Source organism: Dendrobates tinctorius, unplaced genomic scaffold (assembly GCF_039654945.1).
Source record: "Dendrobates tinctorius isolate UK_male_01 unplaced genomic scaffold, ASM3965494v1 ptg000143l, whole genome shotgun sequence".
In the NCBI taxonomy this organism is placed as follows: Eukaryota; Metazoa; Chordata; class Amphibia; order Anura; family Dendrobatidae; genus Dendrobates; species Dendrobates tinctorius.
Window position 1 is genome coordinate 36,971,623 of NW_027361810.1, and position 18,173 is coordinate 36,989,795.

The window sequence follows — 18,173 nt, forward strand, 5'->3', positions numbered from 1 at the left end:
GGTTTTATTTATACGATGTTCACTGTGTGGCTCAAAAAGACCTGGAAATGTTATTCTTTGGGTTAGTATGATTTGTGGATGTGGCAATTGAATTTTCCAATTGGATTGGATGTGGTCCAGTCAGATGGATGTCGCAGGCCCGGGTCCAGCGCCTCCCATCTTCTTGCGATGTCGCCCTCCTGTTTGCTTCCTCGCTCCCTTCATCGCACTTCTGCGCAGGCGTACTTCTCTGCCCTGTTGAGGCAGAGCAAAGTACTGCAGTGCTAGTGCGCAGGCGCTGGGCCTCTCTGACCTTTCCCGGCGTCTGCACACTGTAGTACTTTGCAGAGAAGTACACCGGCGCAGAAGTGCGATGCCGGGAGCGATGAAGCAAGCAGGAAGACGGCGTCGCAAGAAGATGGGAGGCACCTGTCCCGGACCTATGACACCCATCAGACCGGACCACATCGGACCGCCTCCCCGGGTGAGTATAATATAAGTTATTTTTCTTATCTTTCAGGTCGGATCGGGGGCTTATCTACAGCATTATAGAATGCTGTAGATAAGCCCTGAAAGCAGTGGCCGCATCTTATAGCGGCCAAAAGAGGTGACAGGTGCACTTTAACCAGAAATGTAGTGCAGTTGCTATTAACTATGGATTCTAAGCAGTAAATTGCAGCTATCAGAGCTGGCTCTAATCACTGCACCTACAGGTAGGCTTTATAACATCTCAACATGTGAAACAGGGATTTTTGTGTACTCACCGTAAAATCCTTTTCTCCGAGCCATTCACTGCCAAATTGTCCAGGAAATATCCACCGAAAGAGTGGAGTGTGCCTTATCCCCACTGGGATAGGCTTGCCTCTGACACGGTAAGACTCCTGAATAGCTAAGCACATCCACCTGGCTATTGTGAATTTCGAGACGGCTAGTCCCTTCCTGTGACCCTCAGGAAGAAAAATAAGGTGTCCGTCTTGCGAAAAGATGCCGTCCGGGAGATGTACCTTCTGAGAGCCTTCATGAGATATACGTGTGGAGAGCCCTCTCAAAACAGTGTTTTGGTGTCAGGCAAAAAACGAGGGCAGGACAATGTCCTCATGAAGGTGAAAGGAAGAGACCACCTTGGGTAAAAAGGATGGGGATGGTTGGAGAACCACCTTGTTCTGTTGAAAAAATGAAACCCAATAAGAAAGATCAGCTAGCTCCGATACCCGCCTGAACGAAGTCACCTCAACCAGGAAGGCGACCTACCAGGAAAGGAGAGTCAGAGAGATGTCCTGCAGCGGTTCAAAAGGAGCCCCCTGCGGAATGCCCAGGACCAAGTTAGGGCCCCAGACATCCAACCACCCTCTGTAGAGGGCACCACATAGGAGACTCCCTGAATGAAAGTCTTCACCTGCAGTTTAGAAGCTATCCAGCGCTGTAACAAAACTGATAAGACAGAGATCTGTCCTTTGAGGGAACTAAGCGCTAGGCCAGAGACGGGCCCAGTCTGAAGGAACTGCAAAATACTCAGAACGGAGAAAGCAAGAGAAGAACGACGGTGAACCCTCTACCGTGCAGAAAACGCATTTCAGGTGCTGTGATAAATATGCCCCGTAGCAGGTATCCAAGCGTGAAACATAGAGGAAACCACTTCTCGGGAGAACTTAACTTGGATTAGGACCCAGGATTCAACAGCCAGGTCATCAAGCACAGAGCCCGTGGGTTCTGGTGGCAAATCAGGTCCTGGGAGAGTAGATCTGGTCGATCCGATAGTCGCCAGGGAACGTCAATGACGAACTGAGCCAACTCTGCATACCATGCCTAGCCAGACCAGTCCTGATCACTGGAATCTCTTCCGCCTTGATCTTCCTGAGAACCCTCGGAAACAATGGAAGATTAAATTGATGCCACGGATGGACCAGTGCATCTGCCCCAATGACCTCTGAATCCCGGGTGTGGCTATGAGCCTGGGTACTTTGGGGATTAGCCTTGATGCCCTCAGATCCACATCCAGAGTCCCCTAGCAATGACAAATCTGTTGGGATACCTCCGGATAAAGTGACCAGTCTCCCAAGACAAGACCCTGACGGCTGAGGAAGTCTGCCACCCAATTTTACACACCCGGAATGTGAGCCGCTGAGATTACCGAGTGTAACATCTCAGCCCAGAGGAGAATGTGTTCCACCTCATGCATTGCTGCCCTGCTGCGGATGCCCCCCTTGATGATTGATATACGCCAGAGCCGTGGCATTGTCTAATTGTATTCGGATAGGATGACCCACCAGGAAGCACCCATGGGTCTTGTGATAACGAAAGACAGCCCCCCCAGACCAGAAGACTGGCATCGGTGGTGACCACCAGCTATTGTACTGGGAGAAAATATTTTCCCTGGGTGAAGCAAGACCGTAACGTCCACCACCTGAGCGCTCGCTTGACCCACGGAGACAAGCGGCATAGACGGTCGAGAGAGAATGGATTCCTGTCCCAGGCCGATAGTGAGGAAATGGGTGACAAAGTGCCCGAGCCCCTTGTTGAAGGGCTATGACTGTGTCTCGAGGGAAAATTACCAACCCTCGGAAAGTGTGCAGGGTCAATCCTAAAAGGGATATCTGCTGAGCCGTAAACTGGAAATGTTCCTCTCGAAGGCGAAGCACAGGAACCTTTGATGAGTCGGAAAGATAGGGATATGAAGGTAAGCATCTCGTATGCCGATGGATGCTAGGGACTTCCCCTCTTACATTGAAGTGATGACAGAGTGGAAGGACTCCATCCTGAAGGATCCTGACGAACTTGGTGAGTAACTTCAGGTCCAGAATGAGTCATACCATTGCGTCCTTCTTCAGAACCATTAATAAGATCAAGTAGAAACCTCTAGAAAATACTCGCTTTCTGGGACCAGAATGATGACCCTGTCTTGGTGTAGCAAAGCGATGGCTCGGTGAAAGGCCGAGCCCTCGCAACTGTTTTGGGGGAACATGCTGGAGGCCGGGAGGAAACTCTATCTTGCATCCGGAGGACAAAAGGTGACTGACCCATTTTGTCGTGAAGGATGGAGAGGCAGATATGATGACATAGGAGTAGACTTCCAGCTATGAAAGGATCAGAAACGTGCCTGTTGCTGATGACAAACAGGATGCCTAGTCTTTTGCTGGGAGGGAATTTACTGTTTCCTCCTGTGGTGTCATAGATAAGCTGATGCAGCTTCTCGCCGAATAAACACCCGCTCTGGTAGGGCAGATACATCAAGGACCTTTTGGATGCAGAGTCCGTTCGCCATCCCTGAGCCACAGTGTCCATCGGATGGTGATGGCAGTTGCGGCTGTAAGCACAGCCCGGAGCTGAGTGTAGCGGTGCGTGCAACAAATATTCCCTGGCAGAGGAGATCTGATTGGCTAGTTCTACTGCTTCCAGGGGAAGTTCACTGTCCTTCTTAGGGTATCAGCCCAAGAGACCATAGCTTTAGATACCCACCCCGCAGCAAAAGAGAGGGAGAGTGCCAAGCCTGAAGCCCCCCCAAAAAATGAATGGGTCAGGTTCTTTACCTGCCAGTCCATAGGGTCTTTAATTGAGGAATCATCTGGTAAGGACAGAATGGTTTTCGAGACCAAGCGGAAGACAGGCGGATCAACCTCTATAGACTTTTGACTTGCAAAGTGTTTGTCCGGTCACTCTCTATGCCGACGAACTATGTCTTAGCCTTCCATCAACCCAACTCCGAGGTCAGAGGAGGGGAGAAGGACCATCCGTCTTCCTACCATCGCCGCTGTTCATCTGGGGCGATGGGGAGGGGGTTGCATGGACACGGGAAATGCATATGGACATCCAAGGGGTTAACTGCCCGAAGGTGGGTCAGTTCTGTTGGTGGCGCAGGGAAAAGGGTGGTATGAGCCTGTTTGCAGAGGGGGTACATGTAGGCAAAACTCCACATTCCCATCGGTTGCTGGTGTGGTAAGAATGGTACCCTGAAAGGATACGTCATCCTGAAATACCATTACATGCCCATAACAAAAAACGATGCAGGAAAGGGTATGTGGAGATGACACTCCATGGTCCCCCTGTTGTAGGTTTGGGGAGAGTGGAGCCCTTAAGGGATCCGTCGCCCCACGGTAATCTGAGGTTCTCTACCTGCCAGTCCGTGGGGTCTTTAATTGAGGAACCATTTGGTAAGGAAGTATTTTCGAGGCCAAATGGGAGATAGGTGGATCAACCGGATAGGATTCTTCCCATTCCCTCCGTAATCAGGGGACCAGGGTATCTCGTCTCTATAGGCTTCTAACTTGTGAAGCATTTGTCCAGTCGCTCTCTATGCTGGCGACCTATGTCTTAGCCTTCCATCAACCCATTCCGAGATCAGAGGAGGGGAGAAGGACCATCCGTCTTCCTGCCATCGCCGCTGTTCATCAGGGGCGTTGGGGAAGGGACTGCACAGACATGCGAAATGCCTCTGGACATCCAAGGGGTTACCTGCCCTAAGGTGGGTCAGGGCCTTTTGGTGGCGCAGGAATATGGGCGGCATGAGCTGGTTTGCAGAGGGGAGTTTTGTAGGCGACACTCCACGTTCCCATCGGTTGCTGGTGTGGTAAGAACGGTACCCTGAAGGGATCCATTGTCCTGGAATACCATTGCATGCCCATAACAAAAAATGATGCTGGAAGGGGTATGTGGAGACGACACTCTGCAGTCCCGCCTGTTGTAGGTTTGGGGAGAGTAGAGCCCTTAAGGGATCAGTCGACCCTCTGTAATCTGAGGTGTAGTAATCCTCCAAGACACACTGGCGAAGGTCCCGGCCAATAGAAGGAGGGACTGTGTCCCTTTGGCCAGTGAAGGCATAGACTGCGACAGTGACAAAGCCCACTCAGCGGGGCTAGGTACACTTGGTTCGGGAGCGTCGGAGGGCTCCTGAGTGCATTCGGGATCACAGTCCCTGCAGAGTGGGATTCTATGCCCCCTCAATAACAAAGTCTGGCAGGTAGTACGTGAAGTGAAATACACCGTATGTACCTTGTCACCCTTTTTAGATTTCCTAGGGAGTGACATAATGCACCGCAGTGTGCCCCCTGACTTGCTATTGTCCTCCAATAGGGAGGGTAGCCCAAAGGAACTATAGGGAAAGGCCAATGTGGGTGCTGCAGGATCAGGGCTCTTACCCAGTCCCTGTTGCCCATGAGTGCTGCAGGTCCAGTGTGTGCCTTTAAAAACGCCACTGGGATCTGCTTGGCACCACGCCAGTGTTGAAGAAGAGCCGACCGAGTGGATAAATATGGCCCCGGGTGTTGCAGAGGCAACATGCGGAAGTCTCACAGTGAGCGAGAAGCGCCTGATTGGGCAAGGGCCTACAGGTGCGATGTCATCCGGTGGGCGAAACCTCTATTGCTTTGTGAATAGGCCCAAGCCGGGGCGTACATTTCTGCGGCTGGCAGGAGCGTTACCAGGGGGAGGGGGATGCCACTGGGAGCGCTGAGAATCCTGGTACAGGAGCCCACCGCCGACCTGGATTCTCTTACCAGCGTCCTGGCATGGAGCGAATGTTGGGCTTCAGCGTGGACGGTGTTTCATTACAGGCCCATGGTGATCCGGAGGATAAAGCGCAGAGTTCAGACTGGTCTGCCTGCAATATGGACAGTGCCAGGAACCCTCCCGCTGTCCGCGAGGTGGAGAGGGACCTTCCGCCTCCTTCCATTGCCACTGTTTGTCAGTAGCGATGCAATGGGGGCCGCACAGATGCCATAAGTGCCCTGGACATCCCAGGGTTTAGATCCCCTAGGATGGAGCAGGGCCGTTGGTCCGACTGAAATAAGCCTGGCGCAGAAGAGGGTACCTGGAGGTAATACTCCATGTTCCCATCTATTGTTGGTGTGGAGAGATCTGTGTCCTGAAGGGACCCATTGCCCATAAAGAGCTCAGGCATACCATTTAACAGTGCAGGAGGGGGTACGTGGAGGTGACACTCCACATTCCCGCCTGTTGTTGGTTTGGGGAGATCGGAACCCTGAAGGGAACCGTCGCCCCCTGTAATCCATTGAAAATAGAATAAGCATAAAAAATAAAAATAAAAAATTGGGTCTGGAGACCAGACCCATGTGCCTCCTACAGACACTAAGCATGAACTTGTTCGGCTGGAGCCAGTGTGTGGGTGTATACTGCAGAGGAGGAGCTAATCTTGTTGTATTTTTCTTAGTGTCAGCCTCCTAATGGCAGCAGCATAACACCCATGGTCCATGGTCCTGTGTACCCCAATGAGGCGAAGGAGAATTACAATTTTGTCACATGTCAGGAAGGGGTAAATTGAAATAGATGTGAAACTTTAGGGGTTGTCCACGTGGAAGAATCCAAAGATTTTCTTTTTTACCACAAAAAAGCACAAGGCCAGTGACTGTAAGCCTCAGCTGACATGACGTTTTTAGAATTTAAATTAGAAAGTACACACAGCTGCTGCAGAACTTCTTATTTAAGAGTAAAGGTTGAGGTTTCTGGCCCTTATTGATAAATGTAAACATTCTTAATCTTTCCCAAAGGAAGATCTGCATCAGTTGAGTTGTGTATTATGAGTTTCTACAGCAAAGCTCCAGGCTGTACAATCAGTGGTTAGCACAAGAGAAAGAACCACCAGCAAAACCAAAATGTGGCAGACTGTTGTATGAAAAAAATAATCACCATTTATATGGTGGCTCTAATTTCTGCATGTTCCTCAAGTCTTGATATTAGAATGTAGAACAGAGAGCTGCTACATAAATTCTCTCTCTGGAGGACTTAATAGGTCTGTACATTTCACAGACAGGCTGTTAATTTTATTAGGAAACACATAATGCAATATTTCTCCTGCGATGACACTGCAGGAAAATTGTATACTTGCTGCCAAATTTCCTCAGGAAGCACGATACCTTGAGGGCACCTTCTATCAAAAAGGGTTGATCCATAACAGGCAACCCTTTAATCACCCAAGGTTTATCTTTGTAATCCCCACTTCTCACTTTAGGCTGCAGCAGAAGCACCGACAGACTCAGAAGAAAGTGAAGATGGTGACCTGGATGATCTATCTGGCAGCTCATCTACATTATCAAATAAGGATGACAAAGAGAGAATGAATCCCGGTCAGCCCAAAGAAATGCAGGTAGACCGTTATAATTGATGCATTGTACATGTGGATCTGCAGAAGTTACCATATATAGTTTTTGCAAAAGACAACCAATGGAATTTAATGATGATTAAACTAGGAACTATTGAATACCTAAATGGTAATTATGTTATTGGTAGGGGTCTGATACCCAGAACTCCCTTCCCAATCAACTGAACACTGGTCCAGCAGTGGCCAGATATACTCTAATCTAAAAAGCTGGAATATAGCAGCCCTATACATTACTTAGTAGCCACCGCCGAATTCTGCACTTTATGTACCAGTCACTTGGAGATAAACTGCAGTACTCTTCAGTGACCACTAAGCAATGTATATTCCACCCCATACATACCTTATATACGTCCGCTGCCAGAGCAGTTTTCAGGTGATCGGTGGACCCCCACCAATATCATATCGATGACGTATCCTAACCAATGCAAAGATTCTAGTCAGAGCTTATAGTGTACAATAGCAGCCATTAGAGTACAAGAGTACCTAGACAGCTAGTAATAGGCTGTGTTCTGTAGCAATAAGCAGTGTTCTTCTGAGTTACAGGCTGTGTTCTTTTGTAGTATAGGCTGTGTTCTTCAGGAATAATCCGTGTTCTTCTGTGGTAATAGACTGTTCTTCTTTAGTTATAGGTTGTGTTATTCTGTAATACACTGTGTTCATCTGTAGCAACAAGGAGTGTTCTTCTGAATAACAGGCTGTGTTCTTTTGTAGTATAGGCTGTGTTCTTCCGTAATAAAAAGTGTTCTGTAAAAATAAGTGGTGTTCTTCTGAGTAACAGGCTGTGTTCTTCTGTCGTAATAGACTGTGCTGTTCTGTAATACACTGTGTCTTCTGTAGCAAATAGCAGTCTTCTTCTGAGTAACAGGCTGTGTTCTTTTTTAGTTATAGGCTGTGTTCTTCAGTAATACTGTGTTCTTCTGTAGCAATAAGCGGTGGTCCTCTGAGTTACAGGCTGTGTTCTTTTGTAGTATAGGCTGTGTTCTTCAGTAATAATCCATGTTCTTCTGTGGTAATAGACTGTTCTTTAGTTATAGGTTGTGTTATTCTGTAATACACTGTGTTCATCTGTAGCAACAAGGAGTGTTCTTCTGAATAACAGGCTGTGTTCTTTTGTAGTATAGGCAGTGTTCTTCCGTAATAAACAGTGTTCTATAAAAATAAGTGGTGTTCTTCTGAGTAACAGGCTGTGTTCTTCTGTCGTAATAGACTGTGTTGTTCTGTAATACACTGTGTCTTCTGTAGCAAACAGCAGTCTTCTTCTGAGTAACAGGCTGTGTTCTTTTTTAGTTATAGGCTGTGTTCTTCAGTAATACTGTGTTCTTCTGTAGCAATAAGCGGTGGTCCTCTGAGTAACAGGCTGTGTTCTTTTTTAGCAGACTGTTCTTTTTTAGTTATAGGCTGTGTTCTTCAGTAATACAGTGTTCTTCTGCAGCAATAATTGGTGTTCTTCTGAGTAATAGGCTGTATTCTTATGTATAATAACCTGTGTTCTTCTTTAGTAATAAACCAAGTTCTTCTGAGTACCAGGTACTCTTCTGTAGTATTTGACTTTGTCATTTTGAAAATTGACCTGACCACCCATACTAAGTCTCTTCCCTCCCTCAATATCATAGAGTAAGTGCTTTTTTTGGTTTTCTGTTTGGTGCCATCACACTCATAAGATCCGTCCTGTTTGCCCTCTATATGGTAGCTATCTACGATAGAAGCCACGACCTCAGATCCTCAACTTCACACCAAATCCATACCTTAGCTTTCAATTCCAATATAACCCAGAGACCACCAAAGAAGTCTGTTGATCATAATTAGTCAAAATTGAAGAAATGTCCTGAATTTTTTTGAAAACTACCACTTAGCGCAATATTTGTGCATACAACAAACTGTAAGGCTATGTTCAAACGTTGCATTTTTTCAGTGTTTTTTTTAATGCCTTTTTTATGCAAATTTCAGCTTCGTTTTACAGTTCCAGCAAAATCTATGAGAGTTCAGCTTGTTTTTTTTTGTCCTCAGTATTTTGTGCAATACCTTGGTTTTTGCAAAATGCAACATGTCACTTTTTTCAGCTTTTTTTCAGCAATTTTCACCCATTGGAATCAACGAGTGGGGCAAGACACGTTGCAAAAATGTAGGTATCAGTTTTTGTCGCATTTTCGGTACCAAAAACTGATGAAGAAGAATCAGATTTTTTATGCACTAAACGTTGTCAGCACGCATAACAGACAAATGCACTCTGACAAAAACACAGGTAAAAAACAGCAAAAAAAAAAAGCGGCAAAAAATGCAACAAAAACTAAGCCAAACCTTGTTTTTTGAAACAAGTTTCTTACAGTCAAAAGAGCAGGTTTGGTCTGCGGGAAAAAAAACGCATCAAAAACACAACTTGTGAACATAGCCTAATAAGTCACAATTCAGTTTTCATGCCATTCCTCAGCTATGCCTCAATATAATTCTCTGTGGGTTTTTTTTGCAGACACGGTCAAGTATTCATATTAGCAGTGGTTTTAGCTTCAGATATCATGTCAAGGATGGAGGATCAGAGAATGACTTTGCTGATGATGAACATAGCACGTTTGAAGATAATGACAGCAGAAGGGACCTTTCTCTGCCTTTGCCTGCAAGACGAGATCGGCTAAATAGCAACCTTAGCCAGACCAGTCCCTCGATCAGAAATGCTAAAATGCACAGCACTGTGGACTGTAACGGAGTGGTTTCATTGGTCAGTGGTTCATATGCACGTGCAGAACTTCTTCCCGAGGTAACAGTGTGGAATAAGAAGCTAAGATGAAAAATATTTTAAATATACAAGGGGAGGTGGGATTGCTTTAAAGCTAACATATTGACGATTTGCACTTTTTCACTTCGCAAAATGGATCGCAACTCGCCGCCTATAGAATGCAATCAGAAAAACCCATTTGCCTTTCAGTGAGTCTGTTCTAAACATCGGACTGCACATGGATGACGTCCGAGTGCAGTCCTATTTTCTCGGACTGACAGAATGGGGAAGATGAAGACATTTCTCTTCCATCCTTTCCTCATCTGAGAATATCGGATCACGCTATGATTACACTCTGATCAGAGTGTGATTAGCAAAATCGAACCAATTTCCTAGGATGAGAGAAAATACTATTGTTTGACCCTAGCCTAAGCTATGTGCACATGTTGCGGATTCCGCTGCGGTTTTTTCCACGCGGAAACGCAGGTAAAACCACAGGTAAAGTGACCTGCGGTTTTGCTGCGGTTTGGCCTGCGGTTTTGCCCTGCGGTTTCACACCTCTACTATGTTAAAGGTGTGAAACCGCAGCAGAATCCGCAGAAATAATTGACATGCTGAGGGAAAAAAAACGCAGCAAAACCGCGCGGAAAAAAAACGCAGCATGAGCACTGCGGTTTTGAAAACCCATAGGCTAACATGGTAAAGTACCATGTCTGCGGAACTGCTGCTGTTCCGCAGGGCCAAAACCGCAGCGGAACCGCAGCAAAAACCGCAGCGTGTGCACATAGCCAGGGCTTGTGCACTTGACCGTATTTTTGATCCAAGTATGATCTGGCAAAACATCGGATCGCACTCTGATCAATGTAATTCTATGTGGCCATGCACACGTATGATTTTCTTTCCTTGGACCAGGGACAAAATCACAGCATGCCCGAGTTGTATCCGATCGGATCATACTCAGCCCTGCAAGTCAATGAGTCCATGGAAACCATCGTATTGCACTCAGATGACCTCTGAGTGCAGTCTGATTTTCATGGACTGGTCGTTTCTTCCTCAATAGTTTCACTTTCCATAGAACACTGTTCAGCGTGTGTCTGGGCGAGGAGCAGCTGGGTGGTCTGCTCTCTGCACTTCTAGTGGGGAGGATTTGCTACTGTGTGAGGAGGGCTTCTTCATGTGGTGTTGAGGGCCTGTAGCTATGGAGGGTGGGGTTGTTGCTATAGAGGGCATGTTTTTAGTAGAGTAGGAGGAAACGACCAGTTCTCATTTCAATGCCAGAACACACCCCCCAGGACGTTTTTATTACAAGCAAGAGCTGACATCTAGCAAACCCTGCAAACTGGCCACAGAAGGTAAATTACTTATTGTCAGCATTCTGCAGCCCAGATATGCAGTGAGATTATGTGAAAAGCCCGGACAACCTCTTTAAGGAAAAAAAAACCTCTTAGAACGCTGTAAAAAAATATCAAATAAGTAATAATTTACCAATCCTCCACCACTCTTTTGTGTTGATGCTTGGGTCACCACTGATGTTAATGATTGACTGCAGCGGTCACATGTTCACCCGATCCAGGCAGGATTTGCACATGGCAGTGCCAGATCTATAGGGCAATACTTTTTCTTTTTATTTTAAACTATTTTGAGAGTCTTTAAAAAAAAAAAAATCCTTAGTCACAAAATTTCGATAGTGCTGTGGGGTTTTTTTTTTTTACATTGCTTTTCATAAGACCCCTCGATAGATCAATTGAAATATTTTCCGAGTCATTTTTATCAATTACTTAGAAAATCATACAGTACAAGACAGGAGTTCTGAGGTGAAACAGACGTCAAACTACCCATAAGTGTCTTATTTTAAGGACTGTGTGGGCGCATTGTTATTTGAGCTGAACCACCGGGGAATGTACAGTTCAAAGAAAAAAAAAATGACTTTCGAAGGTGCGCACAATCCCCTGTGTAGCATTTTCCTCCCCGTTAATCCTGCTGCAATTATGAGCGACGCACCAATATAAATGTGTCAGATTTACAATAGTCAAGATCTTTTATAATTAGTCTGCCGGTGGATGTACAAAAGGGCCTGATTTCTGAAAGTACCAGAAACATTATGTGGGGAATTACGGTATGAATGTTAGATGCTAAATATAAGGCTGGGTTATTCACATTGAATTTGTAGATATGCAGTGAGGTCAGGGGTGGATTAAGCGTTAAGGCGTTAAGGCAGTGCCTGTAGGTTCTAGTCACAGGGGGTCACAGTGTTCCCAAGAGAATTCTTAAAGGATTTGTCTACGTTGCAAAAATTAACTTTAGATATATTCCTGATAAGGTTATATAACGCTTACTGATACAGTTTTTTTCCCAAGCTGCCTCAATCTTCCGATATCAATATGGTGTCAGGTCCTGGCAGCGGAACTTCTTGTGCCATTTTAGGGGTCTGGCTGATTAGGTTCTTTCAGTGGTAGTGATGAGCGAGTATACTCGTTGCTCGGGTTTTCCCGAGTATGCTCAAGTGATCTCCGAGTATTTTGGCGTGCGCGGAGATTTATTTTTCGTCGTCTCAGCTGCATGATTTGCGACTTGTAGACAGCCTGAATACATGTGTGGAATGCCTGTTTGTTAGAGAATTCCCACATGTATTCAGCCTGTCTACAAGTCTCAAATCATGCAGCTGAGACGATGAAAAATAAATCTCCGAGCATGCCAAAATACTCGGAGATCACCTGAGCATGCTCGGGAGAACCCGAGCAACGAGTATACTCGCTCATCACTATTCAGTGGCTATGCCAGCCCACATTTCTTTCATTGCATTGGCTGTGAGAGAGAAGGGGGCTGGTTTAGCTATTGAGATTAGCAGTCAGCCGTCACAGCACTTGACATGGGTCACCTTAAAAAATTGTAAAAAATGCAACACATATATATAGATATATATATATATATTTATAGATAGACAGACAGACAGTGGGGAAAAATAAATATTTTGATACACTTCCAAGTTTTCCCACCTACAAAGAATGGAGAGGTCTGTAATTTTTTATCGTAAGTACACTTCACCTATGATAGACAGAATCTTGAAAAAAATCCAGAAAATCACATTGAATGATTTTTATTTACCTAATTAATTTGCATTTTATTGTATGAAATAAGTATTTGATACAATAGAAAAACAGAACTTAATATTTGGTGCAGAAACCTTTGTTTGCAATTGCAGAGATCAGACGTTTCCTGTAGTTCTTGACCAAGTTTTCACACAGTGCAGCAGGGATTTTGGCCCCCTCCGCCATACAGATCTTCTCCAAATCTTTCAGGTTTCAGGGTTGTCCTTGAGCAACATTGAGTTTCAGCTCCCTCCAAAGATTTTATATTGGGTTTAGATCTGGAGAATGGCTAGGCCACTCCAGGACATTGAAAATCCTTCTCACGGACCCACTCTTTTTTTGACCTGGCTGTGTGCTTTGAGTCATTGTCATGCTGGAAGACCCAGACATGACCCATCTTCAATGGGAAGGAGGTTGTTGGACAAAATCTTGCAATACATGACCCTTTAATACTGTGTAGTTATCCTGTCCCCTTTGCAGAAAAGCACTCCCAAAGTATGATGCTTCCCCTGCATGTTTCACGGTTGGGTTGATGTTCTTGGGGTTGAACTAATCCTTCTTCCTCCAAACACGGTGAGTGAAGTTGATACCAAAAAGTTCTGCTTTGTTCTCATTTGACCACATGACCTTCTCCCATGCCTCCTCTGGATCATCCAGATGGTCTCTGATGAATTTTCAAAAAAGCCTTGACATGGACTGGCATGAGCAGGGGGACATAGAGTTCCCTACAGGATTTTAATCCATGACGGCATAGTGTGTTACTAAAAGTAATGTTTGAGACTGTGGTCCTAGCTCTCTTCAGGTCATTGACCAGGTCCTCCCGTATAGTTCTGGGCTGATTTCTGACCTTTCACAGAATCATACTTACCACATGAGATGATATTTGCATGGAGCCCCAGACCACGGAAGATTGATAGTCATCTTCTGGTTCTTCCATTTTCTAATAATTGTGCCAAAAGTTGTTGCTTTCTCGCCAAGCTGCTTGCCTATTGTCCTGTATCCCACCCCAGCCTTGTGCAGGTCTACAATTTTGCCCCTGGTGTTCTTAGACATCTCTTTGGTCTTGGCCATGATGGAGAGGTTGGAGCGTGATTGAGTGTGTGGACTGAGTGCAGAGTAGGAGGACTTCTTGAAGAAAAACTACCAGGTCTGTGAGAGACAGAACTCTTGCTGGTTGGTAAATGATCAAATACTTAAGTTATGCAATAAAATGCAATTTAATTATTTAAAAATCATACAATGTGATTTTTTCGGATTTTTTTTAAGATCCTGTCTATCACAGTTGAAGTGTACCTGAGATAAAAATTACAGACCTCTCCATTCTTTGTAGGTGGGAAAACTTGCAAAATCGGCAGTGTATCAAATACTTATTTTCCCCACTGTATATGCACACACATTTATATATATTGATGTATATCTTTTTTTTCTTTACATAGCACACTTTAAAAAGATAATATATAATTAGATATATAAATGTATGTGTGTGTGTATATACTGTATATATATATATATATATATGTATACGAGAAATAGTGTTGGTTCTCCAGCGATCAGTCCAATGGTAGAGTAAAATATAACTTTTATTTTTCCATTAAAAAGGTTCCAGGTTTCTTCAGTGACAATTTTGCATATGGTCAATCCCTTTTGGACGACATGTTTCGACACTACATGTGCTGGAGGACCTGGAGGAAGACACATGTAGTGTTGAAACATGTCGTCCAAAAGGGATTGACCATATGCAAAATTGTCACTGAAGAAACCTGGAACCTTTTTAATGGAAAAATAAAAGTTATATTTTACTCTACCATTGGACTGATCGCTGGAGAACCAACACTATTTCTTTTACATGCAAGGATTTATCCCAATCCGCTTCCGTGCGAACTGCTACCATAGGCTGGACTTATTCGTGGTTTTCTTCAAAGCGGTGAGCTGGCTGTGCCAAAAAAATCTTTTTTTCATGTATGTATGTGTGTATATATATATATATATATATATATATATATATATATATATACACAGTTGTGGCCAAAAGTATTGACACCCCTGCAATTCTGTCAGATAATACTCAGTTTCTTCCTGAAAATGATTGCAAACACAAATTCCTTGGTATTATTATCTTCATTTAATTTGTCTTAAATGAAAAAACACAAAAAGAATTGTCCTAAAGCCAAATTGGATATAATTCCACACCAAACATAAAAAAGAGGGTGGACAAAAGTATTGGCACTGTTCGAAAAATCATGTGATGCTTCTCTAATTTATGTAATTAACAGCACCTGTAACTTACCTGTGGCACCTGACAGGTGTTGGCAATAACTAAATCACACTTGCAGCCAGTTGACAAGGATTAAAGTTGACTCAACCTCTGTCCTGTGTCCTTGTGTGTACCACATTGAGCATGGAGAAAAGAAAGAAGACCAAAGAACTGTCTGAGGACTTGAGAAACCAAATTGTGAGGAAGCATGAGCAATCTCAAGGCTACAAGTCCATCTCCAAAGACCTGAATGTTCCTGTGTCTACCGTGCGCAGTGTCATGAAGAAGTTTAAAGCCCATGGCACTGTGGCTAACCTCCCTAGATGTGGACGGAAAAGAAAAATTGACAAGAGATTTCAACGCAAGATTGTGCGGATGTTGGATAAAGAACCTCGACTAACATCCAAACAAGTTCAAGCTGCCCTGCATTCCGAGGGTACAACAGTGTCAAACCGTACTATCCGTCAGCATCTGAATGAAAAGGGACTGTATGGTAGGAGACCCAGGAAGACCCCACTTCTTACCCCGAGACATATAAAAGCCAGGCTGGAGTTTGCCGAAACTTACCTGAAAAAGCCTAAAACGTTTTGGAAGAATGTTCTCTGGTCAGATGAGACAAAAGTAGAGCTTTTTGGGCAAAGGCATCAACATAGAGTTTACAGGAGAAAAAAAGAGGCATTCAAAGAAAAGAACACGGTCCCTACAGTCAAACATGGCGGAGGTTCCCTGATGTTTTGGGGTTGCTTTGCTGCCTCTGGCACTGGACTGCTTGACCGTGTGCATGGCATTATGAAGTCAGAAGACTACCAACAAATTTTGCAGCATAATGTAGGGCCCAGTGTGAGAAAGCTGAGTCTCCCTCAGAGGTCATGGGTCTTCCAGCAGGACAATGACCCAAAACACACTTCAAAAAGCACTAGAAAATGGTTTGAGAGAAAGCACTGGAGACTTCTAAGGTGGCCAGACCTGAGTCCAGACCTGAATCCCATAGAACACCTGTGGAGAGATCTAAAAATGGCAGTTTGGAGAAGGCACCCTTCTAATATCAGGGACCTGGAGCAGTTTGCCAAAGAAGAATGGTCTAAAATTCCAGCAGAGCATTGTAAGAAACTCATTGATGGTTACCGGAAGTGGTTGGTCGCAGTTATTTTGGCTAAAGGTTGTGCAACCAAGTATTAGGCTGAGGGTGCCAATACTTTTGTCTGGCCCATTTTTGGAGATTTGTGTGAAATGATCAATGTTTGCTTTTTGCTTCATTCTCTTTTGTGTTTTTTCATTTAAGACAAATTAAATGAAGATAATAATACCAAAGAATTTGTGTTTGCAAGCATTTTCAGGAAGAAACTGAGTATTATATGACAGAATTGCAGGGGTGTCAATACTTTTGGCCACAACTGTATATATATATATATATATATTTTTTTTTTTGTTATCCCTGCAACTATTTACTATTTAGCATTTCATTAGTTATACCGATTCTTGTCATGTCACTACATTGTTAGTTTTGCTCCTCGTAGTGTAAAATTCTTTTTCTTCCTGAACACTACAAATTACAACCTGTTCTCACATTCTCTAATAGCTCAGAGGGTTATTAGGTTGATTCTCAAGAGAAAAGTCACTGGTTCAAATCGAAAATCAGCCACAAAGAAGATTTCCCGAAAAAAGAGAAACAGCGTCATCCAGCTCATCGATAGTGGTCTCTCGACCAAGAAAATTGCCAAACTGCATCATGTGAGTGGCATGACAGCTGGAAGAATTTGAAATGAAGTCCATTCATCCATTCAGAAGCCAAGAGGTGAACGTCCAGGAAAAATATTGGAGTCAACAAGTCGGCTCATCACAAGGTCCATCAGTTCTAGCGCGACAAACAGTGGAATTGGCTCGTATACTTTACAATAGTGAGATCACAGTGGCCTGAAAAAAGGTGACAAAGCCTCCACTTCAATATCGTGAAATGAAGTGTTGCCTTGAGTTTGCAAAAAAAAGTTTGAAAAGCGGACAGTAGAAAATTGGAAATGTGTGATTTGGCGCAATGAGATGAAAATCAGTAAACTAGGCTCTGATGGGTGCAAATGAGTCTGAAACAAACAAGTGAAAATTGTCATGATCCAGACCGGGGTTGGAGTCCTGTTTTCCCGGTCTGGTCACGAAGGGGTTAACCTTTCTCAGCCTTAGTCTGGGCTCAGGTTTGCTATTTATCGCTGCAGGCTATGTCAGTTATAGTTTTGCCTAGGGCTGCTGTAGCTTACTTTGATTTGTCCTCCTGCGTTTGCTGTCTGAACCTGTGTCTATATTTTCCCCCATTCCCATTTTTACTCAGTGTTCCCTTTAGTGTATTGACCTCCCGGTTCTGACTTGGCTTGTATCCTGACCTGCTTTTGTCTTTTGGCTTATCCGCTCCTGACCGCTATTGACCTTCTCGACCCTGAGTTTGTTTTGTACTACACTACAGTGTGTTGCTTGACTCGGCCTGTCTGACTAATCTGCTGCCACCTGTGGTAACCTGGCTGTTGCATTGCAAGCCTGCTCTGTTTGGGTGCAGTTCTGCGTCCACTCTACTGCCATCTAGTGGAACCTGCACTTATCTGCATTGCAGCAGCCTGTCAAAAATGTGGCTAACAGGTCAGGAAATTGAAGGCACTGTCAAGTTTAGTGGAGAAAGCCTGATGATATGGGGTTGTTTAACAGCCAGAGGCATTGAATACTTGACCAGGATCGATGGTGGTCTCGATTCTGAGCTACTTGTGAGAATACTACAAGATAAGTTACTTCGTATACTTGAGTACCATGGGTATAAAAAGGACAACATAATGTTCCAGCAGGACAATGACCAGAAGCATACAGTGAGATTGGTAAAGAAATGGTTCAATAGCAATGAAGTAGAGGTACCAAACAGTATCCAGGTTTCAACCTAATTGAACACTTGTGGGTACATTTGAAGAAAAAAAACTGTATACTTACCCTAGTGATTCGACCAGTATGCACCAATTTTTGGAACATGTAGAAGAAACCTGGGATAAGATTTTGGTC

At 44.4% G+C, this 18,173-nt stretch overlaps 1 protein-coding gene across 3 annotated transcripts in view; it reads left to right on the plus strand.

Annotated features, from left to right (window-relative positions):
* Positions 1-18,173, plus strand: part of LOC141049368 (sodium channel protein type 2 subunit alpha-like) — a 263,234-nt gene that overhangs the window by 154,312 nt on the left and 90,749 nt on the right. For all 3 annotated transcript variants that reach the window (XM_073545767.1, XM_073545765.1, XM_073545766.1), the window contains 2 exons: positions 6,941-7,075; positions 9,558-9,842. In XM_073545767.1, coding sequence (XP_073401868.1) covers positions 6,941-7,075; positions 9,558-9,842 — 420 coding nt within the window. The remainder of the gene's footprint in view (positions 1-6,940; positions 7,076-9,557; positions 9,843-18,173) is intronic.